Source organism: Cervus elaphus, chromosome 5 (genome assembly GCF_910594005.1).
Source record: "Cervus elaphus chromosome 5, mCerEla1.1, whole genome shotgun sequence".
Classification (NCBI taxonomy): domain Eukaryota; kingdom Metazoa; phylum Chordata; class Mammalia; order Artiodactyla; family Cervidae; genus Cervus; species Cervus elaphus.
Window position 1 is genome coordinate 85,088,125 of NC_057819.1, and position 27,124 is coordinate 85,115,248.

General features: G+C 38.2%; 1 protein-coding gene across 8 annotated transcripts in view; it reads right to left on the reverse strand.

The window, feature by feature from the left end:
- The window catches only part of BCAS3 (BCAS3 microtubule associated cell migration factor), a 579,738-nt gene that overhangs the window by 464,961 nt on the left and 87,653 nt on the right, over positions 1-27,124 (reverse strand). For all 8 annotated transcript variants that reach the window (XM_043902888.1, XM_043902895.1, XM_043902891.1 and 5 more), the window contains exon 7: positions 20,259-20,331. In XM_043902888.1, the coding sequence (XP_043758823.1) occupies positions 20,259-20,331 (73 nt within the window). The remainder of the gene's footprint in view (positions 1-20,258; positions 20,332-27,124) is intronic.

The following is a 27,124-nucleotide window of genomic DNA, read 5'->3' on the forward strand; positions in this document are numbered from 1 at the left end:
AAAATACACTTAGAAAAATTTATGTGTTCTTTAAGGTACAAGCAGTAACACTCCAACAAAACAAAGCAAAATCTTGCTTGAATTTATTTCCTCAGAAGGCAAACTAATTTGTTAAATGTTTATCTGTCATGATAAAGTGTATAATCACTTTGCATATCGACAGATAAATATAACTGCAGTTTAACTGAAAAACATAACATACTTGAAATGAGAACACCAAGTCTGGTTCAATTCACAAAAAAGATGTTAATTACACCAACTTCTGCCAAGCAAGCACAGATGCCAAATATGCTCTACTGTGTAAAAGTATACATGGTTTCATTATTGCAGTGTTACCCTAAACCTTTACCACTGTGCATGAGGTTTGAGTACAAAATCAATACAAAACAACATATTAAACATGTCAATGAAGCCAACAGATGATAACATCATTTGAGACACACTGAGGAAAGAAATGTAAGAAAACCAAAGGTAACAGATGATATGAAAACTATTTCTCAAAAATCAAGGCATATCAAAATGTACCAAAAGATATTTTAGAAAAGAATATGTGTAAAAACATATTACTTCTATTATTTCCCTTCTTCATACTTAAAATGACAACAAAAATCTGAGTACTTGTTTATACACACACACACACACACTTTTAGAGCACAACTATATTGTTCAAAATCAATTCTTCTAATTTGACTTACTAAAACACAAGAAAATCATTATTTGTACACTATAGAGGATGTTTGTTTGAAACCTATGAGGAATAGTTACAATCTGCAATACCTAATAAAGCCACATGATTGTCCTTTCTGTTCCTGTAGCATCAGGTTTAGAAAATAAGCAGATGACACTTTACATACTTATAATAACAGGAAAAGTTATTTTATAGTGAAGTATAAACTAAATTGCAACACCAAATGCCTAAGATACAGATATAGTTAAAACTTAAGAGTCATTTTCCATTTTGAACAGCATTATTTCTATGAAAGATTATTTTTTTTAATAGAAGAAAAGTGTTTTTCTAATTTGACTGCTCTTATAAAGGTAGGTGGAAGTAGGAGTGGTCTAGAGGGATCAGAAAACAAACAAAAGCTGTGAAATGCACATATTACAACCAAAGGGGCTAATCATAAATTTGAAACAATATGTTAGAAGTGAAATGTATAATTGCCTTCCACTAATCAAAAATGTTTTTATAAACATCTATAGGGAAGAAAGTGAAAATAAACTATTTGTAATATAATTTTGAAACTCTGGTAATTCAGAGGCACAATCCTTAGTCACAGTTCACAAATAAAACTACTATATGAATGGTCACAGATGCAGTTATACTAAATACAAAATACTAAGGTTATAAAGGAGCAATTTGTAACCACAGCCTAACCACAGCAAGATGTGAATTTTTGATCCAACCTTGTAAGAAATCTTAGATTTAGATTTCATTATGAGGAATAAAAATGTCCTTATTGCCCAGGATCAAGAAAACTAATATTATACTGCCTTCACAAATTAACGCTATCTATACAATACCTAAATAAAAGACTGCCAAAATAAATTTCTTCCCAAGTGAAACCATGAATATATTTGCATTACAAAACAGCAGTGCAATTAGATTTTTCAAAAACTATATAAAAGATATTTAAGAAGACTAGGAGACAAAAGTTAGCACAGACATTCATATGACACAAAGGCAGACTAATTGAAATTTAGATTCTTTCAGAATACATAAAATACAAAGTCAAAGTATTTATCCTATATATAGTATAGAAACACCGATTTTAAAAGGATGAAAAACAGGTGGTGACAGATGAATGGAACCAAGTAAAGCTTCAGAGAAATTAAAGGGAAGAATCTCTAAGGTTCTGGTGCGAGCTAAAAATGGAAACTGGAAATTCCCATTTCAGCTTCCAGGATTAAGCAGTTAAATAGCCATCAGTCTGATGCTCCAAAAGGTTATATGCTCCAAAAGTTTTTAAGCCTCCAAAAGGCTTTATTTTGAAAAGCATACTTTAAGATCTAACTTCTCCTAAGAAATGGGCAGAATGTTTCTTCTCACTTATCAAAAATAACTTTTTTACATTTTGAACCTAGATTTTTAAATAAAGGAGAGACTTTAAAAAAAAAAAAAAAAAAAAGACCGTACCTCGGGCAAGCCTCAGTTCACTGGATCTATGTCACATTGATTTATAACAGTTATTTCTTAGGGGGAAAAAGGCACACACAGATGCAAACAATTACTCTATTTTTGTAGGCAACAAGTGAGGTGGGTGGTAACTGAGAAATTTTTTTAAAATCCTGTCACAATATTCTGCTTTTTCTTAAGAAACCCTCCTCACACAACAAACGTTTGCCACATCAGAGAATTTCCAGGGCCCGAAGCACCACTTTGATTCCAGACCGCTGCAGGCATTAGCAGGAGGTAATTAGGGTAAAAAGTTCAGCCACAGTTCCATGTCTAGAGTCCTGCCAGAAATAAATTTCCTCTCTGTTCACTGGTTTCTACTGTACCCTCCCTAAGAATCATATTGAAAACACATTTATCTTTGTGGAGTCTGTTCCTCTTCTAATTAACGTTATGGCGTTTACAGTGTTTAATAATTTAAAACGTCCCCCCATCGCAGCAGTTTTTAACAGTGGAGGGGTGCATTATCATTTTTCCTATACTGCGGCTTCATTGGACAAGTGACTCACAGAAGTATGCAGTGCAGCTGTTTTCATCAAGCTCTCTGGTCATCATAAACTTTACTTTTATTTCCTTGTTTGAAAAAGGTGCATGGACGAAACTGACAACAGATGCGTTCAGTATGCGTTCGTTGAAATTTTTCAGGGAAATGAAGACTAATAAGTGAATCACAAATTTATTATATTTCATTATTTCCACAGAGATAAATAAGAACTGTTACACTTAAATAAGTGATAAAAACCTAAATATAGCACTTAAAACTTTAAGGAGGGAGGTTCAAAAGGGTGAGGATGTACATATACCTATGGCTCATTCATGTTGCGGTTTCACAAAAAAGAACAAAATTCTGTAAAGCAATTATCCTTCAATTAAAAATAAATTTAAAAATATATTTTAAAAAATTTTAAAAGAGGACACTCCAAAAGGGACACTCAAAATTCTGTCTCTTGTTCATTCCTCTCCACAAGCACATTAATCCACCCCCACACCAGGAGGCTCTAATTAACATGCCAGTTATTGTATAATAACAACTGTTTTAGCCTTTGGATACTGTGTTTGAAAAATAAGATGTTAGTAAAATTACTTGAATGCCAAGAAAAAAAGACTTGTTATACCAAAAGTTACTAACAAAGACAAAAGCAGTTAACATTAAGATACAACACATTCAAAATACTTAAAAAAAAAAATCTTGCTTCTAGGATAACATACTGTTTGTGACAACCACCTTTAGGCCAGATTTATTTTTAAAATAACAGTAATCTGCTTCTAAACATAAAATAATACTTCAAGCCATCTGTAATTTTAAGTTTCTCAGCAGAGTGTAAGTCCAAAGGAGTTTTTGTGTATTGCTCCTCCATATCCACAGGTATATTCAGCTTTACAAACTGAAATAAAGAAGAAAATCATGGTCCTCTGTAATATCTCACACAGAATATAAATCCAGGGTCTTATCACATTAAAAAAAAAAAAAAATCAACCAATCTCCTCTACCATTTTTCTTTTCCACCAAGAACTATTCAGGACTTCCTATTGGTCCATCCTTCCCTGCCCCCCATCATGATATGGATGGCTTCAAGAATTTCTGCCATCTTTCAGGAAAGTTTTCCAACTAGACTTATAGAACAATATCAGGCTTTGTACCATTACAGTTGGATTTACATTTCTCAAACATTAAAGATCTATTTAAAGGTATTCTATAATTGGAATTAAACTAGGAAAATAAATTAACAAAGAGAAGAATTTTTAAATGAATACCAAAGGAGAAAAAGCAAACCTTAAGACTTCAAATCCTAATTTTTTCTTTTTTAAATTTATTTTTTAATTGGAGAATTGCTTTACAATGTTGTATTGGTTTCTGCCATTAAACAACCCAAATCAGCCATAATTATACATATATCCCCTCTCCATATACTGACATTAAGTAAAGGATCATAAAATAATAAAATCCTGGCTTTTCATTGCATTTACATAACAGGATACCATATATAAGTCATATACCAATAATGAAGCAATTTTCTATATAATATTGAAACCAAAAGAATATAAATGCTTCCCTTTATGGTGAGTACATATTATATTCTGTTTAGGGAATATCTGCCCACCTTAAAATCATGAGGATATTTTCTTCATCTTCAAAATATTTTGTTCCTTTTTTCTCTGACCTTTAGGCCTACAATACATCTTAAGTTGATTTTTGCATGATAGGTGATAGAAAACAAGTTTCTTCATTTTCCATATGAATACCCAAATGACCCAAAACCATGCATAAACCACCTCTGTACTACAGAGCCATTTTTTATTATAAAAATATGTTTCTGGACTCCATAGATATTCCACTAATCTAATGGTCTCCCCTTATGCCAATACACCTTGCTTTATAAATATCAAGCAGTGTAACCCTATCAACATTGTTCTTTAGAACTATCTGGGCCATTCCTGGGCCTCTGTATTGATAACCATGTGCATTCTGGAGTCAGATTCATGACCTTGAGGTTAACAGAATATAAGATATACTAATCCTAAAAGCATGGACAGGGAATGTGTCAAAACTACTCCAACAAATGAGTAAGAAAAGGTCATTTAACACAAAAGAAAAATAGGCTTAAAACTTGGTCATGTACTTCAGAGGATGTTGAAATAGATTAAAATATATATAAAAGTATTCAAATTCCATAGCTGTCAATAAAATAAAAACAAAAACAATCTGAGATGCCAATGCATATTCACCAAGATGGCTAAAATGAAGACTATCAATGCCAAGCTTTCATACAAAGTACTGCAACTGGAAGGCTTATGAAGATAACTGGTATAAGCACTTTAAAAACCTACTTGGTAATATCAAGCAAAGCATAACTTATGACCATGCGATGCCACTACTAGGTACATATACCAAAGAGAAATGGACACCAAAAATTGTACACACATATATACAAATGTTCATATCAGCAATGTTCACTACAGCCCAAAACAGCAAGTTATCCAAATGTCCATCAACTCAGAACACTGCCCTAACATTCTAACCACATTCTCTAGTATTTTTTACACATCATTTGCCACCACAATATATATTTTATTTATTTGTTTCTCTCTCCCTGCTAGAAAGTTAGCTCGGTCAGTACATAGATCTTTTGTCTCCTTAGATCCAAGGGGCTCAACCTTAGCCCTATTGACATTATAGGCTGGAAAATTCTTTGTTGTCAGGAGTTGATCTGTACTATATAGGATGTTTAGCAGCAACCTTGACTCTACCATAACACTAGCACATCCCAGTCCCTAGATATGACATCCAAAAGTGCCCCAGGCATTGGCAAGTGTCTCCTGGGGGTCAAAACCACCCCTCTCATCTCCTCACCTAAAAGCCTCTGCCTTGGATTACTACTGTACTAGGAAAAGCATCTGAAATATAGTAGGGACCCATAATGTAAGTACCCATAAACATTTCTTCAAAGAATAATAAAATTCCTTCTTAGAACAAAAGGGGGAAAAACATTAAAGCACTTTTTGAGATAGCAGCATAGGTAATCTATAGCAAACATTTTCAAAACACACACACAGGTATGATTTATGCAGTAGCAAACAAGGATTCCTTACACCTTACAGAGGCATGCAGTGATGAATTTACTATCAATTAATTAGCTTACTCTTTGACAATAACATATTTAAGTCTTAGTTAAAGCAAATTACCTTTCTCAATTCCGAATACTTTGATTCAAGTAATAGAACTATGAGATTTAGCAAGATTTTTATTATGGCTAAATACCATACAACTACATCACCAAACTATTTCCACCAGAATTGTGAAATAATACTTGATTTGAAAACTAACATGGTTCTTCATAATGAATTACCTAGTTTTCAGCAACAATTTTGTCTTTGGGATAAATACAACAGTGATTTCTTTTCAAGGCTTGTTCAATGTGCACATGCCCTGTTTTACCAGGAGGAAGCATGCCTGGACGGAATTCCACAAAGTCAGAATCTATGCAGATGTTCTTTTCCTTTTGGTTTTCCTTTAATTTACAAATCTTGTAATCTAAGCCTGAAGTTGACTGAACCAACATTTAAACCAATACAGCAATAGCAGCCAAAAACTCAATCTGTTTTCTATTTATATGTCAAGACTGCATCCTTTTGGTGGCTGAAAAAACTGTTGTTTTGAAATGATTACACAGAAAACTGCAACCCCTTTAGTTGTTTTGTGAACCAGTTCTAGAGGGAAAATGTTTCTTTTAAAGGGCCTTTAGTTTAAGGTACAGAGCAGAAGAAAAAACAACTATGCATTTAAGGTTCCCATCTTTTGTTCTGAACTATGTAATAAACAGTCACATTAAACTACATGGCAGCAAAGTTATCACCCCTCAGAAAAGATCTCAATGATACTGGGAGAGACTTACTACATAGAAATGTGCTTCTTCTACTGAGCCCTGGGAGGGGCAGCAGGGGCGCATTATAAAGGGGCATGAGAAAACTCTTGTAGGTGGTGGACATGCTCATTACCTCCATCAGAACGATGGTTTCATGGGTGTGCACATACGTCAAAATTTATCATAACATACACTTTAAATATGTGCCGTTTGTCATGTTTCAATTATACCTCAATAAAGATATAAATAACATGGGCTTTCTTGGGGAATATAAACAAATTACCATTTTCCAATGAACGTAAAGGGCTCCAGTTCATCAGAGATACTAACAGACACAGTACTGGGCTGGGACATGAAGCCTACAAACCTGTAGCACAAACACGAGACAAACTGGGCACAGCCGCATGCTTCCAACAGTCATACAGACAGCACTTTCAATTTATGTATAAATATATATTATGTATATATTTCTTCATATATGTATGAAAAGAAATTCCTAGTAAAGAGTTTTCCTTAGGTGCCCTTACTATCTTTCTAACCAAATAATACAAGGTGCATCTAATAGGGGCCTGACATTGTACCAAAAACCTGAAAACACTGCCTTACTTAATCCTCACAAAGACACTGCAGACGAGTTGTAAATGAACACCATCTTACACATGTGGAGACCGAGACTGAGAACTACTGAATGATTTCAGTCTAAGAATTCATATCTAGGTCTGTGTGACCCCAAGTCTCTGTTCTTCCCATTATTCTATACTTATCCACGGATTCAGGGGTATCAGTGAATATTACAGGGTACCAACCTTAGGCTAAATGCATATACAAAGAATATTAGAGAGCCCAAAACGAAAATCAGATCCATTAAACATAAATATCACTATAGGTAGAGTTCCCATTAGACCAGCACGACAGAAGCTGCCACTGAAGGCCCACTCCACTGTCAGCCAGGATAGCATGATGTCAAAATCTGTCACTTGTCAAAACTAAAATTTCCTGGCTAGGAGCTCTGGATTGATAAATCTATATACCTGCACAAGTAATAAGAAACCGTGATGGGTTTCCACTCAGAAGTAGTCAGAAATGTACACCTGTAGCCCGAAGCAAGGTGAGAACAACTCTGCTATTGCTGCTTAGTTGCTAAGTCGTGTCCAATTCTTTTGCAACCCCACAGACTGTAGCCCGCTAGGCTCCTCAGTCCACGGGATTTCTCAGGCAAGAGTACCGGAGGGGATTGCCATTTCTTTCTCCAAGGGATCTTCCTGACCCAAGGATCAAATCCGACTCTCCTGCATTGTAGGTGGATTCTTAACCACTGAGCCATCCAGGAAGCCGAGAACAGAGTCCAACAGAAAGACAAATTGAGCTATGTAATTTTAAATTTTCTAGAAGCCACATTAAAAACAAGAAATAAGTGAAATCAATTTTAATACATTTAACATAATATATTTGCAATATCAGCACTTTCATTGGCATCAACCATGTTTCAATTGCTCAATAGCCAAATCTGCTTGAAGAGTACATGAAGAGACTATCTAACCAGCTAAGAATTTAGGCGCATAAATCCTAAAGAGAAGTGGTCACACACAAAACACATCCCAAGGAAAGAGACATCACCATGTTCCCAATTCACTGTAATGGCAGCATTTCAATACTTACGTTCTGAATAAAGGTTCAAAAATGGATGTGGATGCATTCCCTAAGAACCTATATTAAAATCAGGTAGAACCACAGAACAAGAATTAGATGTAGCTCTTTGCAACATGGCCACAGGAAATGCAAGCAGCAATTACATGAAGAGAGATGGCCCCATTTTAAATAAAATCTGTGGCTAATTTCTGTTCTCAACAAGTTTCAAATCAGAGAGTATAGTAAACAAACCTTTCACAAGTGCTTTCTTCTTGATCACATCATTCTCTGACACAAAATCTTAAAAAGCCAAAGAAGAAAGTTTTAGATCTGGTGGCAGCATACGATGGCCTATTTAAAGCTTTAAGCTCTTTCCATTTGTGACTAATATTTTAAACTGTGTATATTAAATATGTGTATTAATATTCCATATTAAGGAATATGCATTAAGTAGAATAATATATATAAGGTAGCACCAATATTCATTGTTAAATAAAACATGCCATAATAAATTAGTAAGAGGCAAGAAAAAGCAAGGTGCAGATGAGAACAATACAACCCAAATATTTTTACAAACGCATCTGTGCAGGTACATAACGCCCCCTGGGCTTCTCTGGGGGCTCAGATGGTAAAGAATCTGCCTGCAATGAAGAAGACCCAGGTTCGATCCCTGGGTCAGGAAGATCCCTAGGAGAAGGGAATGGCAACCTACTCCAGTATTCTTTTTTTTCTTTTTCTTATTTCATTTATTATTATTAGTTGGAGGCTAATTACTTTACAATATTGTAGTGGTTTTTGCCATACATTGACATGAATCAGCCATGGATTTACATGTAATCCCCATCCCGATCCCCCCTCCCACCTCCCTCTCTACCCGATCCCTCTGGGTCTTCCCAGTGCACCAGGCCCGAGCACTTGTCTCATGCATCCAACCTGGGCTGGTGATCTGTTTCACCATAGATAATATACATGTTTCGATGCTGTTCTCTCGAAACATCCCACCCTCGCCTTCTCCCACAGAGCCCAAGAGTCTGTTCTGCACAGTATTCTTGTCTGGAGAATTCCATGGACAGAGGAGTCTGGTGGGCTACAGCCCACGGGGTCACAAAGGGTCGAACACAACTGAGCAACTACCACCTGTCTTGACTTGATAACACCACCTAACTCTGAATCTCCAGAGGTCTTTGAAAAACACCACCTATCAACAAATAAGGCAAATGAATCACCCTGAAATCACACTACAGCATAAGTATGAGAGGGATGAGAAAGAAAAGCTAAGAACTTTAAGTAATATTTACCTAGGCAGAGGAGCAGGGGGCAAAAAGGAGATCCTGTTTCAATACTGGCAGAGCTGGGAATTTCCTGGAGGTCCAGGGGATAGGACTCCACGCTTCCACCGCAGGAGGCATGGGTTCAACCAAAGAAAGTGCCTTCTCTGCTGACGGAGAGCAGAGGGGGATTACTTGCAAAACAAGGAGAGAATGCAATAGTCCTGCGATGGTGGAGCATAGTTAAATGACCCAGGATTTGCTCTCAGAAGCAAAGGGGTCTCATCCTGAGTAGGGAAATGCTGCAAACAGGTCTGAGATCAGTTGGCTCACACTGTTGGTTACTAATGAGTCAAATAGGGAAATGAGGGGCTTCCCAGGTGGTGCGAGTGGTAAAGAATCTGCCTGCAAATGTAGGGACACAGGTTCGATCCCTGGGTAAGAAGATCACCTGGAGGATGAAATGGCAACCCACTCCAGTATTCTTGCCTGGAAAACTCCATGGATAGAGGAGCTTGGTGGGCTGCCGCCCACAGGTTTGCAAAGAGTTGGACTACGACTGAGCACGCACACACACAGGGAGATGAGAGTGCGTGCGGGACCAGAGATGCTTGCATGTTTTCCCTTAAGCTCTGTACCAATGATTATATAACAACCCTGTATCTTGCTGGAGGACATGTTTCTCCTTCTTGTAACAGGAACCTTCTGACTAATCCTGTTATCTTAAGCTGTATGTTGTGGGAGTGGGTCTGGTAAGAACTTTCTACTGGTAGTAACCAACTGAAAAAGTATGTAAGGCCTTGATAAGACTAGTGGGACACTCTCTGCCCCCTTCTGATATCTATGTCAGAAGTTTTCTCTATTCCTTTTCACTTTAATAAAACTTTTGCTACAAGAAACTGAGTGACTGAAGCTGCATCTTTGGTCCCAAAGTGAAATTATCTCCTCCAGAGATCACGAATCTGACACTGTTCACCATAAGCCATCACAGAGAAAAATTGGTTGAGACAAAATAAAAACTAAAACCAAGAATACTACAAAACACACAAAAGTAGTGACCGTAAACAAGAAACTACAGTCATTAAAAGCACTACTACATCATCCTTTTCTCTAGGTGTACAAAGGAACACATAATGTGGCTAACGCGTCTACTGCTGTTTGCCAAACCACTGGGGACCGCACTGGTTAGGACAGTAAGAAAGGCACCGCTTGCTCAGTCACGCCCGACTCTGCAATCCTCTGGAGGCTCCTTCCACGGGGTTTTTCAGGCAAGAATACTGGAGTGAATTGCCATTTCCTCCTCCAGGGGATCTTCCTGACCCAGGGACTGAATGTCTCCTGCATTGCAGGGGGATTCTTCACCTGCTGAGACATCAGGGAAGTCCCACTGTATTTCTCACTAAAGAAAAGTGAATTCAATTGACGGTTGAGAGAAAAGAAAAATGGGACATGCGCAAATTAGAACTACAATGAGAAAGCATTATGAGTGGCTAAAATTTAAGTCTGATAAAGTCAAGTAAGGAAGTAATGGAATTAGAAACATACACTGATGGTAGGAGTATAAAATCAGACAGTCATTTTGAAAAACACACTTAACATATGATTCAGTCAATCTACTTGCAGATATTTGACCGAGAGAAAAGAAAGCACATGTATATGAAGACTTGAACATTAGGTTCAAAGCAGCATTATCTGCAAATCCAAAGTCTAGAAACAACCAAAATATCCCTCAACAGGTAAACTTAACAACCAAACTGTGGTACACTCATACAGTATGAAACTAGCCAGCAATAAAGACAAAAAAGCTAACGATAAATGCAACAACATGAATGGATCTCAAAATAAATATACTTTGTAAAAGAAGCTAAACCAAAGTGTGTATTTTATGATTCCACTTACATAAAATTCTAGAATATGCAAATTAATATATAGTGACAGAAATAAGATCAGTTTTTCATTCTACAACACAGCATACAAAGTATATTTTGTTTTTTGGGTGTAATTTTTAAATTTTGGTCACGCTGGGTCTTCAATGTGGCATGCAAGCTTATCTTGGTTGCTTAGCTGCCCTGCAGCATGTAGGATCTTAGTTCCCTGACCAGGGATTGAACCTGTGTCCCCTGCATTGAAAGGTGGATACTTAACCACTAGACCACTAGGGAAGCCCCACAAAGTATATTTTGAACAGGGTTCCCTAGCTCAGTTGAATACATAAGGAAGCAGGCTCCTCACGCTCAGTCTGACCATGTGTGTAGGCAACAATAACTGTTATTGCCTGGGCTTTGTTTATCTTGTTCCTGCCTCTCCAACTGAACAGTCTCAACTCCTCCTTATACCCCTATTCCACCAAGGCTCCTTCACCTTAAGGTGAAATTCCACATTTACTAGCAAACTTTTCATCAGTATTATTTTTTTTTAATTTTCATCAGGATTATTGCTCTGACTACTTTGCATATTATTTCCTCCATATCTGTTTTCCCCATAACCTCAGTTTTAGTGTGAAATTTTGCAGAATATAAGCATGCTGTCCCCTCTAAATACACTTTGCCTTCACTGCACCCAGCTCCTTGCCACTGGGAGACTGGCTGGCCTGTATCAAACAGATTCCAGCAGTGGGCTCCCTGAACCTTCAGAACTCAGCCTCCAGCTTCTGGCTGGGTTTCAGCCTGAGGGAGCCACCTGGAGAAATAAGAGTAGGGTGGCTGCTCTGCTGTCAGGTTATAGCAGAAAGACCGAATCCCTCCACCAGAGCCCTCTGCCAGGTAACCCCCTTGATGTGGCTCTCACTGTAGGTTCTGCTAATGGCTCTCACCCCTTGCTGAGAAATGGTAAAGGGTCTCAGGTCCTCTTCACTTTACTTAAACTCTCCTCAAATTACCCAGTTGGAATATGTCTTCTATTTCTACCAGGACCCTAATAGTATAGGTTTTCAGGAATATATATATCATGTAATAGCAAGAAAGGCAGTTCTTTGAAAAATTAAACCAGGATTTCTTTGGTTTGGTCACCTACATATAATCATTTTGGTGGGCTATTTGAGATTTGTACCAATTTCAAGGCTTCCAAGGAAATATACAATGTCTATAAAGATGATCTTACAGCAAACTACCAAAGGGTATCCATAGTTCAGGTATTATATTTTGAAATAAATACATTAAATTTCCCATTACAGTAATGTCATCTTATTTCCTTAAGGTTTTGTTTCCCCCATAATCAGATAAACAGGGCAAGCTCTGAGGGCTCTGATGGTCCAAAGATAATACTAGAAGTCAAGAGATCCATGAACAATCCATGATGTCGGACAGTCCAGTACCCTGACCCATCTCACGAAAAACCTCTGTGCCAGAGAGGCAGGTCTCACATAAATGGTATATCAAAGATGGAAAAGCCCAGTCTTTGAAAGCGGTAAAGAGAGTCGGAAGGCCAGGCAGAAAGCTAGAAGAAAAAGCAGAACACCCACAGAAATGTAAAAGACCAGAGAGATGAGCAAGTGAAAAGGTCAAGGAACAGCTCAAAAAGCCCATGTGATAGAGCATCAAAGACTGGAAGAAGGTGCTTACTCCCTTTTTGGGTCTGTACAAGTAATGCCAGATCAAACTGTGATTCATCAGATCTCACAACACAGCAGGAAGAAAATACGTTAAAACAAAATATTTAGGGACTTCCCTGGTGGTCCAGCGGTTAAGGGTCTGCCTGCCAGTACAGGTGACACAGGTTCCATCCCTGCTGCGGGAACTAAGATTCTACATCTCATGGGGCTATACTTAATGCACGTGCCGCAACCACTGTCTGCGCATCCTAGGAACCAAGCTCGGCAACAAGAGGCGCACCCCAGTGACAAACCCGAGCACCGTAATGAAGAATATCCCCCGCTCACTGCAACCAGAGGAAGCCTGCACACGGCGGCGACAGCCTGTGCACCACACCAAGAACCAGCACAGCCAATAAGAAAATAAACGAAGAAATAAATGAAACAGTTAGCATCACATGTAAGGGTTCTCTGATATTTTATGACAAAAAGAACAGTATCCCAAGCAGCCTCCCTTTTGGTTCTATTTAACATAACCCTTATTTATTTTAGACACAAGTTGAAATAAAGCCTCTTCAGTAACACTTCAGGGTGGTGAAACTGTGCTTAACCTCCACCTAAATAACTGCTGTTTTAGCTCAGTGGCTACCAAACACCAGTCTCACAGAATTCTGTCAGTCCAACGTGACCTTTGTTAGCAATCTGTAGCAAAAATGCCAAACTATTAACGCTGTGAACTAAGTGTATTTTATTTGATAAAAGTCCTTAATTTTGAAATCAAGTCTTTATTCCTGTTCAACTATTAAAATTACTTTGCTTTTTTTCAAGGTAATTTTAAGATGTCTGTGGCTGCGAAAATTTTCATCTTTCTAATTATTAAAATTCAATCTTGGAAATATGGCCATCGAGTGCATATTTAACAAGAGGTAAGAGATTCCTAACTAACTGAAATAAAGACATTTTCTCACTCTTTGAAGTATAGTTGGCTTATAAGATTAGTTTCAGGAGTACAACATAGTGATTTGGTACTTCTATAGATTATATACCATACAAAGTTGTTATTATAAAATATGGACTATATTCTCTGTGTTGTCTATTACAGCCCTCTATCTTATTTTATTTACAACATCTGTACCTCTGAATCCTCTTCACCTATTTCAACCCCTCCTTTCATCCTGCTCCCCTCTGGTAATCACTGATTTATTCTTTGTATACGTGAGTCTGTTTCTGGGGAAAATTTTCTCACTCTTACAAGAATTTCCCACCACCAAACAGATGTATGGTATGAGTCTCCACGTAAGACTTTATCTTAAATGATCTTCAAGTTTTTTTCTATTCTAACATTCTGTGATTCTATGTAAAGATCACATCTCCACTCCAATAATGTGTATAATGTGATGATATTATATTGGATTAAACAATCTTCAAGGTCTGCAGTCAGCTGCTGAATAATCATGCTCTTTTGCAGTTATTCATAATACCCAACAAAATCCTAACCATGAACAACTTCATTACTAGAACAGGTTAGCATGTAATATACAACACATTTTCATTTCCTAAGAAAGTGTACATTCCTTGGTATGTTGTCCATACTTTCCCTCCCTCCCTCAAATTATTACACAAGACACTGACTTAATCCCTGGATCAGTAACACAACAAACATTCCCTCCCACGCAGACCTTAAATGGCTTATCTGAAAGGAAGACGGAACAGCATGTCTGTTCCTCTCTCCTCCCTCCCTCTCTTCTTCTCTCTCTACATAGACATATAAACATGAAGAAGGAAAACATCACTATAATACAATATAAAAATAAATGGCATTTAAAGACTGTCATGAACGTAGTAAGACTCTGTATTAAAAACTGTCGGCTCGGTGTAATGTGTAAATATCTAAAGGATAAAATATGGGGAAGGACCAGGATTATTTCCATAGCAAATTCCCCCCTTTCTCTGAAAAGGGACTGTTGTTCAGTCACTAAGTCGCGTCTGACTCTTTGTGACCCCGTGGACTACAGAATGCCAGGCTCTGCTGTCCTCCACTACCTCTTGGTGTTTACTCCTTCATGTCTGTTGAGTCAGTGATGCTATATAGCTTATAAATAAGAAAATTTACACATCAAAAGGAAATTTTACTGAACTTCCCTAAGATAAACTTACTAAGCGGTATTAATTGTGAATATAAGCAACTGACAAGTGTCCAAAGCACCTTGTGCTCAATAAAGCATTTGTCATGGAAATGAATGGCAACAGACATGTCTCATATGTCCCAAAGGGTTAAGGGGGTCCTACATTTTGTGCACCACAGGCTTTGAAGAAGACATCAGCACCCAGGTTCAGGACATGTGGTTCCTCAGATTAAGACATTTCCTCAACCATTTAAAAAAAAAAGTGTTACTAATATTCAAATAAAGGATGAGTATGACTGTACAGGAAACTTATTAAAATTCATTTAGCAAAAAATAAATAGTTTGGGGCCCTGCTAGTTAGAAGGTGCTGTGCTTAAAACCAAGAAGGAAATGTCTTCACATTCATTTATCAATAACAATTCTTAAAACAACCCAGCAAAAGATACAGACATATAGCCATCTCTTTGCAGAATGATTCTCCTACTATGAAATAAATTTAAAGAGAGACATGGGAGCGGGGAAATGAGTGTCTACAATAGATTTTTTCCAGTAGACAAATGCTATTTTAATCAGAACTATATTCATCACCCCTGTGGTGATTACTGTGTCAACTTGGCTAGGCCACAAAAATCAGATTTGGTCAAATATTATTCTAGATACTTCTGTGAGGGTATTTTTTTTTTTACATAAGATTAACATTTATTTATTTTTTTTTATTTTTATTTTTTTTAAGATTAACATTTAAATCAGCAGAATTTGAGTACAGTGGGTGATGCTTCATAACTTGAATGGGACTCATCCAATCAGCTGAAAGTCTTAATAAAATCTTCAAAAAATTGACTTCCTCGGAAGAAGAGGGTTAGAAACTGCAACTCTTTCCTCAGTCTGCAGATTTTGGATGTTCAGGCTTCACAATCATATGAGTCAATTTCTCAAAATCAACACCCCCATTCCCTTCTTCCCTCTCTCCTCATATATATAATCCCACTTCCCACTGGTTCTAATTCTCTAGATTAGACTAATATAACCCACATACCATCAGAGTCATCTCTCAATAAATAATCTCATCACCTACTATATATATATATATATATATATATATATTTTCAAGTGACACCTCAATAAATGAATCCTGTAAAAATAAAAATAATCTCCTTGGGACTTCCTGGTTGTCTGGTGGTTAAGGCTTCATGTTCCCACTGCAGGGAGTATATGTTCGATTCCTAGTCAGGGAAGTAAGATCACACATGCCACACAGGGAGGCAAAAAAAATAAAAACCTTAATCACACAGTTAAGTAGGGTTGCTAAAGAATGGAAAATCTTTCAACACTTGCAAACCAAACTCAGCAAATAGTTGACTATCTTCCACAAACACATCTTTTTGTGGGGCTTCAACGGGACTGGGTGTGCCTGAATCACAGAGGCTTAATAAACATCAGGAAAAGTGAAGTCAAGGAAGGTTTCTTGCACCACAGGTACTTCTTCAACTCTTCTCTGCGGTTTCCATTCCCTTTCTTTTTTTTCCCTTTAAAGATTTACTTATTTATTTTGTTTTTGGCTGTGCTGGGTCTGTTGCTGCATGGGCCTTCTCCAGGGGCTGAGAGCAGGGGCTGCTCTCTAGTGAACTACACTGCACGCGGCAGCTTCTCACTGCGGTGGCTTTTCTTGCCGTGGAGTACAAGTCTCAGCAGTTGCAGCACGTAGGTTCAGTAGTTGTAGTGTGTGGGCTCAGCAGCTATGGCACACAGGCTTAGCTGCTCTGTGGCCTGTGGGATTCTCCTGGACCAGGGATTGAATCCCTGTCCGCTGCATTGGCAGGTGGATTCTTAACCACTGTACCACCAAGCAAGCCCACCCATTCCCTTTCACCTCTCTTGTTAACATAACAGTTCTCTGATCCATGTGCTGACCTGGATATAGCTTATTGTTTCACTTTTATCTTTTCAACTCTAGAATTTCCATTTGGTTTTCCTATAATTTCTTATTTCTAACTGAGATTCTCTGTATGTTCAGTCATTGTTACCAAGTTTTCCTTTCATTCCATAAACACGGTTCATTTAGTTTTTAGAACATATGTATAACAGCTGCTTTAAAAGCCTTGTCTCCAAAATTTAACACTGGAAGCAATCAGCAACAGTTTCTATCACCTACTTCCTTTTCTCAATATATCATACTTTGCTAGTTCTTGGCATGTGTCATAATTTTATGTTGGAAATTAGACATGTTTTATAGTATGGTATAAGAATTCTGGAAAGCTACTTTGCTCCACAATATACAGTTACTAATGCCTCTGCTGGATTTTATTTTTAATTCTTGCTTTCATTTTAAAGCCTGCTTTCCTGGGGGCCACCCCTGTGTCTATGCAGCTTAATGATTAGCCAAAGGTTCAACAGAGAATTTATTCAACCACCCGAGTCAATAAAGGCTGTCATTCTTTCCAAAAGGGTCTCTGTGTGTGCAAAGGAACACATTCAACAGTCAGGTATTTCCAAGTCTCCCAGGTTTTAGTTTCCCTTAGATGCTTTCATGGCTCCTTTGCACACACATGAAGCCTTAGCTGATCATGATTTTAGGCTAAAAGAGCCATGGGCCCACACAACCCCACGACCATAAGTTCCACGGACAATGCTGCTGACCACGGCCATGACATTCCCCACCGTGGAAGAATCAACCACGTTGGAAACAGAAACGGCGGAGTGACTCAAGCAGCTCTAGGCATGGATGCCACAGATTCCCACAGCAATGACTTAACATTTACCAGTCTCTCAAACATAAACACTTTTCACATTGTTGGAAGCCTTCAGTTGAGTTCTAGAGCAATGAAACGGTTGTTATTACCTATCTTGCAGATGAACTTCACTGTAAGTCACAAACCTCCATCTTTCCTAAGAATATATCTACCAGTTTCTGTTCCCCAGCTACACCTTTATAACCTATTCTGGAAGTTCTTCGTCTTCTATAACGCTGCCAAACTTTCTTATTCCTTTAGGTCCAGCACATGCTGTGCCTTCTTCACGAGGCCTTCTCCTGTCAATCCAGGTACACTGACCTCTACCTTCTTTGAATTCCAATGAGTCACTGGGCTTTGCAGGTGGGGTAGTGGTAAAGAATCTGCCTGTCAATGCAGGAGACAAGGGTTCAATTTCTGGGCAGGAAGATCCCCTGGAGTAGGAAATGGCAACCCACTTCAGTATTCTTGCCTGAAAAATTCCACGGACAGAGGAGCCTGTAGGCTACAGTCCATGCGGTCACACAGAGTCGAACACGACGGAGCGCAAGTGCACGTGCACGCTGATGTCATTATCCCATAATCATTTTCTGTGTGCTATGTTTTCGCTTTCAACAACATTCTTAAATCTGTGGGACACAGAGTTAGGTTTTCATGTTTTGTATCCTTATCCCATACCTAGCAGAGTGATGAGTACACAGTAAATTTTTGCTCACTTCAACCCAAAACTTTACACTGGAAGAAAACTGCCTTGTAACACATGGAGTCAAACCATTTCCCCAGAATGCAACAATTAAGACTCCAAGATCAGTCATGTTACACCATCAGCACATTCTTTCCTTGTGTACTGCACCCATGACCCAGACACTATCAGCTGAAAACACATGGCAAGGACTACCGGTTGCCAAGCCTAATATTCACTTTGATCCTCTACCTTACTAACAAAACCACAGTAATATCCCTGATTTCCTTGTAGCTAGGAGTTCAAGATGAGGAGATACTAACTGATAAGATAGTAGTCTTCTTGAGATCATAAGGGGAAGGGGTCATATTCTAAAAGATGTCAAAGCTAGAAATGGAAAGAATCTAGGTCATTAATGACACATGGCAGAAACATTTCACTGGCCCTGGACTGCCTACCCAGTAATTCACTTCCAAGGTTTGTATAGGCCATTGGAACTTTACCAGCAGTTGAAAATAATTCCTAACTGGAATTATATGGTGAAAAGGTCACTACAAATCTGATAACTAAATCACTACAAGCCATTATGAAGAATATTGTTCTCATTTAATATATATGAGGGAAAACTTGACTTCATGAGCAATAACAATTAATCATCTTAGTGAGTAAGCCTCTCATTGTCACAAATGCAATGAGCATGGAACTAAGAGTACACCTGCTTGAAGAATCTAGAAAAAGAGAGAATATATGTAGATGTGTAATTGATTCACTTTGCTGCACACCTGAAACTAACATTAAAATCAACTATACTCAATAAAAATTAAAAAAAAAAGTATGCTTGCTTGGGTTTGAATCCAGTTTCACTGTAAGAATTCAGTGCCTGAGTTTCTCTAAACTACAAAATAGGAATAAGAACAGTATCTATTTCAAAGTATTGCTAACAGAAATAAAAGAGAAAATTCATGTAATGCCTTTAGAACAGTGTTAGGCACATGCTACAACAACAATAAATTGTTGGCTAATACACAATATACACTATGCTATATATTATTACCATTAAGATATACTAAATTATCTTCCATTAACATCTTACCTAAGGATCATAACATATATTCTAACATAAATATAAAAGCATGATGGAATACACACTACTATATAGAGAATAGATAATCAACAAGGACCTACTGTATAGCAAAGGAGGAACTCTACTCAATACTCTGTAATAACCTATATGGGAAAAGAATCTGAAAAAGAAAAGATATATGTGTATGTATAACTGAATCACTTTGCTCTACACTTGAAACTAACACAACATTGTTAATCAACTATACTCCAATATAAAATAAAAATTTTTTAAAAAGATCCTCAAAACAATGTAAAAAAATGTTAATAACAGTTGATGATGATGACATAATAGTAACTTCTAATCCACTGTAAAAGGCCAGTATAAATACTAAAAAAATAAACAAGATGAAACGTATTTTTGTTAATGATGCTAATCATTCATGAATTATGATACACTGCTGGCTTTCTTTCATGTCCTGCTATCACCCTACATTTGAAAGAAAACAGTTGAGCAGAAAAATAAAGTGGCCTGTGTGGCAAAAACCCTAAATATGTTATTAAGTCCTGTCCCATCCCTCTTGTAAAAGCATAGTCTTATGGTAAACAAAGACTTGAAGACATCAAAGTTCCCCCTCTGAAATAACACAAAATTTTAATAGTGGTTCAAAAAACTTTTTTTAAATTCCTTACCCAGAAGATCCAGTGCTCTTACAAACACCAAGAAGGGGCCTTTTTTCAGCAAAGTTGTCACACTTTTGAGCACCTGATAAGGAAAATGAAGTGAAATGTAAAACAAAACTTCAAAAAGTATTCTTGTGTATCCCTATTATTTTCATTCTCTCAAAATATTTATGGTTAAAGAGACAGCAAAACATTCATTTAAATCAATACATTTATACAATTGAACAAAAAGTAGAAAAGCTATAAATAAACCTATAACTACTTTAAAAATTAACGAACGTTTAAAAGACCTTTTTTTAAATTGGCAACAAACTCAATTTTACACATGTTCTCCATGCAATCAGAAAACCACCCCTAATTCCACCAACTAATTACCTAAGAGTTGTATAATTTTGATGTCAAAATTAAATAAAAGAAGGTCATAACAGAAACTTTAAAAACCTCAAAATTTCAGGCCATTCTCAATGTACAGCAGTGTAAAATCCTGAAAAAAGACTAGTAAACTGAGAAGCAATGTATTAGAAAATAAAAATCAGTCAGACCATGAAGAAAGAAAGACACTGTCAAGCAAAGAGCTCCAAGAAACAGCACAAGCAAAGTTCCCTGAATGAAGTCAGAGGATGCAAACACACATCACTTGCAATCAACTTTTTAGTTTGCTGCTTACAAATAGGTAAAATCACCCGGAAATGTGGCTAAAAATACCAAAAAATTTGAAACTATCATTAATAATTTTTTTAAAATATAAGAACATATTTCAAGAATGAAACAAAATAATAATGCAAAGAAAAACTGATGCTTAGAAATGAAAGAGAGATCTCGGAAATTAAAAAGATGTTGGATATTATTTAAAAACTCAACGCAAGGATAAGAGAAAATTTCCTAGAGAACAGAGCCAGAAAAAAAAAAAAAAACACCCGCAAAAAAAGACAAAAACAGCATTAATTTATATACACATAAACAGGCTTCCCAGGTGGCTCCATGGTAAAGCATCCACCTGCTGATGCAGGGAAGGTAGGTTCGATCCCTGGTCAGGAAGATCTCCTGGAGGAGGAAACAGCAACCCACTCTAGTGTTCTTCCCCAGAGAGGAGCCTGGCAGACTACAGGCCATGGGGTTGCAAAGAGTGAGAAGCCACTGAGCAACTGAACACAAACACGCACAAGAGAACTGTTAAAGGACCATCTCAAAGTTCCAACATATAGATAGGAATTCCAAAAAGAAAGAATAGAGGAAAATAGAGGGAAGAATCCATGAAATGTTTCAAAATTTTTCATAGAACAAACAAATATGAGCCTATAAGCCCCTTGCACGTCTAATACAATGAATTCAATAGCTGAACCACATGTCCATCATTTCAGGACATTGAGCCCTAAAAAGAATTTTCTATAGAAGCTCCAGGGAAAATAAAAAGGTTGTTTCCAGGATCAGGAATTTAAATGATTGCTCTAGATACTACACGACTTATCCAAAAACCTACAGCTAACACCATGATTGCATTCCCCCTAAGGTCAAGAACAAGGCAAGGTCTCCACTCTCACCACTGCTATTCAACATGGCACTGGAAGTTCTACACAAAACAGAAAAGAAAGGGGGGGTACTTCCCTGGTGGTACACTGGAATCCACCTGCCAATGCAGGGGACCCAGGTTCGATCCCTGGTCCAGGAAGATTCCACAGGCCGCAAAACAACTGAGCCCAAACTCTAGACTCTGAGAGGCGCCAACTACTGAGCCATGCTGCAACTACAGAAGACTGTGCACCTAGACCCTGTGCTCCACAACAAGAGAAACCGCCACAACGAGAAACCCGTGCACCGCGACTGGAGAGTAGCCCCAGCTCACGGAAACCAGAGAAAGTCCCCGTGCAGCAACAAAGACCAAGCACAGCCAAAAGTAAGTTTAAAAAATAATAACAACTGTAAAAAAAAAAAAGTAGAATTAAAGAGCAAGGATAAAAAGAAAAGAATGGGGAGGAAAGTCATATGGATAAGAAAGAAAGAAAGAAAACTCCCAATTGGCAGGGCTTCCCTGGTGGCTCAGACACTATAGAAGGTGCCTGCAATGCAGGAGGCCTGGGTTCAATCCCTGGGTCAGGAAGAACCCCCGCAGGAGGAAATGGCAACCCACTCCAGTACTGGTAAATCCCATGGACAGAGGAGCCTGTAGGGCTACAGTTCATGGGTCACAAAGAGTCGGACTCAACTGAGCGATTTTTTATAGATAGATACACACACACACACACACACACACACACACATATATTTGCAGACAACACAACTGATACATCTAAAATCCCAAGGAATCAACAACAAAAACTCCTAGAGCTAGTGAGTTAGCTCAACAAGGTTACCAGAGTCAAGATCAACATACAAAAATCAACGTATTTCTAGGGACTTCCCCGATAGTCCAATGGTTAAGAATCCACCTTGCGAAGCAGGGGACATATGCCTGGTCAGGGAACTAAGGTGCCACAACAAATGATGCTGCAGGATGCAATGAAGATCCAGTGTGCCACAATTAAACTCCAACACAGCCAAATAAACGAGTAAATATACCTTTAAAATTTTTAATATAAAAATGAGGAAAAGATCTGAACTGACAAAGTAAATATAGAAATGGGCAATAAGCAGATGAAAAAATGCTACACATCACAGGTCATCAGGGAAATTCAAATCAAAACAATAAGACACCATTCCACAAGCATCACACTGCCCAAAATGTAAAACAACAACAGCACCAGATGCTGACAAGGATGAGGAACAAGAACTCTCCATCATCACCAGAGGGAATGCAAAATGGTATGGTCACAGTGGAAAACAGTGGACAGTTTCTTATAGAACTAAACATACTCTTACTACAAGATCCAGCAATCATGCTTCTTGGTATTTACCCAAAGGAGCTGAGAACCTTGCTCACACAGAAACTTGCACATGGATATGGACATCAGCTTTGTTCACAGCTGCCAAAACGTGGAAGCAATCAAGATGCCCTTCAGTAGATGGGTGGATAAATAAATGACAGTACCTACCTCAAATCTTGTGCTCTGTGACAACTGAGAGGGTGGGAGGGAGATTCAAGAGGGAGAGAACATACGTATATCTATGGCTGATTCATGTGATAAATGGCAGAAACCAATAAAATAAATTAAAATTTAAAATAAATTAAAAATATATAAACTATAGTGCCTCCAGACATTGGAATATGACTCAGGATTAAAACAAAATTAGCTATCAAGCCATGAAAAAACACAGGGGAGGCTTAAATATATATTGCATGGCTCTGGAAAAGGCAAAAGTCAGTTTTTAATATTGAGACAGTAAAAATATCAGCGGTGTTCAGGAGTTTAAAAGGAAGGAGGCATGAATAAGTACAGCACAGAGGATGTTTAGGGCAGAGAAACTACTCTATAGGGACACAACAGTGGTGGAAAAGGTCAGTTTTCATTTCAATCCCAAAAAAGGGTAATGCCAAACAATGTTAAAACTACAGCACAACTGCAACTCATTTCACACGCTAGCAGAGTCATGCTCAAAATCTTTCAAGATAGGTTTCAACAGTACATAAACTGAGAAATTCTAGATGTACAAGCTGGATTTAGAAAAGGCAGAGGAACCAGAGATCAAATTGCAAACATCTGATGGATCATACTGCTCATACTGCTCATGGGGTTCTCAAGGCAAGAATACTGAAGTGGTTTGCCATTCCCTTCTCCAGTGGACTACATTTTGTCAGAACTCTCCACCATGACCTGTCCGTCTTGGGTGGCCCTACATGGCATGGCTTAGTTTCAGTGAGTTAGACAAGGCTGTGATCAGATTGGCTAGTTTTCTGTGATTGTGGTTCCAGTCTGTCTGCCCTCTGGGGAAACAGTGGAAACAGTGGCTGACTTTATTTTGGGGGGCTCCAAAATCACTGCACATGGTGACTGCAGCCATGAAATTAAAAGACGCTTACTCCTTGGAAGGAAAGTTATGACCAACCTAGACAGCATATTAAAAAGCAGAGACATTACTTTGCCCACAAAGGTCCATCTAGTCAAGGCTACGGTTTTTCCAGTGGTCAGGTATGGATGTGAGAGGTGGATTGTAAAGAAAACTGAGCGCCGAAGAATTGATGCTTTTGAACTGCAGTGTTGGGAGAAGACTCTTGAGAGTCCCTTGGACTGCAAGGAGATCCAACCAGTCCACCCTAAAGGAAAAAAGTCCTGATTATTCATTGGAAGGACTGTTGCTGAAGCTGAAGCTCCAATACTTTGGCCACCTGATGCAAAGAACTGACTCATTTGAAAAGACCCTGATGCCGGGAAAGAATGAGGAGGAGAGGAGAACGGGACGACAAAGGATGAGATGGTTGCATGGCATCACCGACTCAATGGACATGAGTTTGGGTACACTCTGGGAGATGGTGATGAACAAGGGAGGCCTGGCGTGCTGCAGTCCATGGGGTCGCAAAGAGTCAGACATAACTGAACTGAACTGAACTGATGGATCACAGAAAAAGCAAGGGAATTTCAGAAAAACATTTACTTCTGCTTCACTGACTATGCTAAAGCCTTTGACTATGTGGTCACAACAAACGGTAGAAAATTCTTAAAGAGATGGGAATACCAGACCACCTGACCTGCCTCCTGAAAAACCTGTATGCAGTCAAGCAGCAACAGTTAGAACCAGACATGGAACAATGAACTGGTTCCAAATTGGGAAAGAAGTATGTCAAGACTGTATATTGTCACCCTGCTTGCTTAACTTCTAAGCAGAGTACATCATGTGAAATGTCAGGCAGGATGAAGAATAAGCTGGAATCAAAATTGCCAGAAGTGTCAATAACCTCAGATATGGAGATGACACTACCTTAATGGCAGAAAGTGAGGAGGAGCTAAAGAGCCTCCTGATGAAGGTGATATAGAAGAGTGAAAAGGCTGGCTTAAAATTCTACATTCAAAAAACTAAGATCATGGTACCTGGTCCATAAACTTAAGGCAAACAGATGGGGGGAAAATGGAAACAGTGACTGACTTTATTTTCCTGGACTCCAAAATCACTGCAGACAGTGACTGCAGCCATGAAACTAAAAGATACTTGCTCTTTGGAAGAAAAGTTGTGACAAACATAGACAAAGTATTAAAAATCAGATATATCACTTTGCCAATAAAAGTATGTATAAAGCTATGGTTTTTCCAGTAGTCATGTACAGATGTGAGAGTTGAATCATAAACAAGGCTGAAGTGCCTAAGAATTGATGCTTTTGAACTGTGGTGCTGGAGAAGACTCTCAAGAGTCCCTTGGACAGCAAGGAGATCAAACAAGTCAATCCCAAAGGAAATCAACCCTGAATATTCACTGGAAGGACTGATGCTGAAGCTCCAATACTCTGGCCACCTAATGCGAAGAGCTGACTTATTGTAAAAGACCCTGATGCTGGGAAAGATTAAAAACAAAAGAAGAAGAGAGTGGCAGAGGATGAGATGGTTGGATGGCATCACTGACTCAATACATGAGTTTGAACAAACTCTGGGAGACAGTGAATTGAAGGAAGGACAGGGAAGCCTGGTGTGCTGCAGTCCATGGGGTCACAAAGAGTTGGACGCAACTAAACAACAACAATGGCGTTTACATGTCTTTATGCGTTTGTGAAAATCAACGGAATGTACAACACCAATAGGGAATCCAAATGAGAATTAATGGACTTTGACTGATAATGATGTCAGTGTGGGTACCACTGTGGGGCAGGGTACAAAAAGTGGGGGAAGTTTGCCATGAGTGGGGTCAGAAGATATATGGCAACTCTCTGTACTTTCTGCTCACCTCTTCCATTTAAAAGATGCTCTTAAAATATTAATTTTTAAAAGATATAGCAAGCTCTAGGACACCCATGTTCACTACAGAATCATTCATAACAGGAAAAAGGCGGCAGCAATGCAAATGCCCATCAAATAATGACTGGACAAAGAAAATGTATATATGTATATGTATATATACTACACATGTATACATAATATACTACACATATATACATTATATACATGTGTAGTGTATATATTATATGTATAAAATATATAATATAGTAAATATATGTATATACATATATACATGCATACATGTATATATGTAAAATGTATATATGCTACACATGGGTGAATTTTGAGGACATTATGCTAAATGAAATAAATCAGTCATGAAAAGACAAACACTCTATTATTGCACTTATATGGGGCATCTAAAGTAGTCAACATTTCAGAAAATTAAGATCATGGCATCTGGTCCCATCACTTCATGGCAAATGGATAGGGAAACAGTGGAAACAGTAACAGACTTTATTTTGGGGGGCTCCAAAATCACTGCAGATGGTAACTGCAGCCATGAAATTAAAAGACGCTTGCTCCTTGGAAGAAAAGTCATGACCAACCTAGACAGCATATTAAAAAGCAGAGACATTACTTTGCTGACAAAGATCCATCTAGTCAGAGCCATGGCTTTTCCTGTAGTCATAGATGGATGTGAGAGTTGGACTATAAACAAAGCTGAGCGCCAAAGAATTGGTGCTTTTGAACTGCAGTGTTGGAGAAGACTCTTGAGAGTCCCTTTTACTGCAGGGAGATCCAACCAGTCCATCCTAAAGGAAACCAGTACTGAATATTCATTGGAAGGACTGATGCTGAAGATGAAACTCCAATACTTTGGCCACCTGATGCAAAGAACTGACTCACTGGAAGAGACCCTGATGCGAGGAAAGACTGCAGGCTGGAGAAGGGGATGACAGAGGATGAGATGGTTAGATGGCATCACCGACTCAATGGACATGAGTTTGAGTAAACTCTGGGACCTGGTGATGGACAGGGAATCCTGGTGTGCTGCAGTCCATGGGGTCGCAAAGA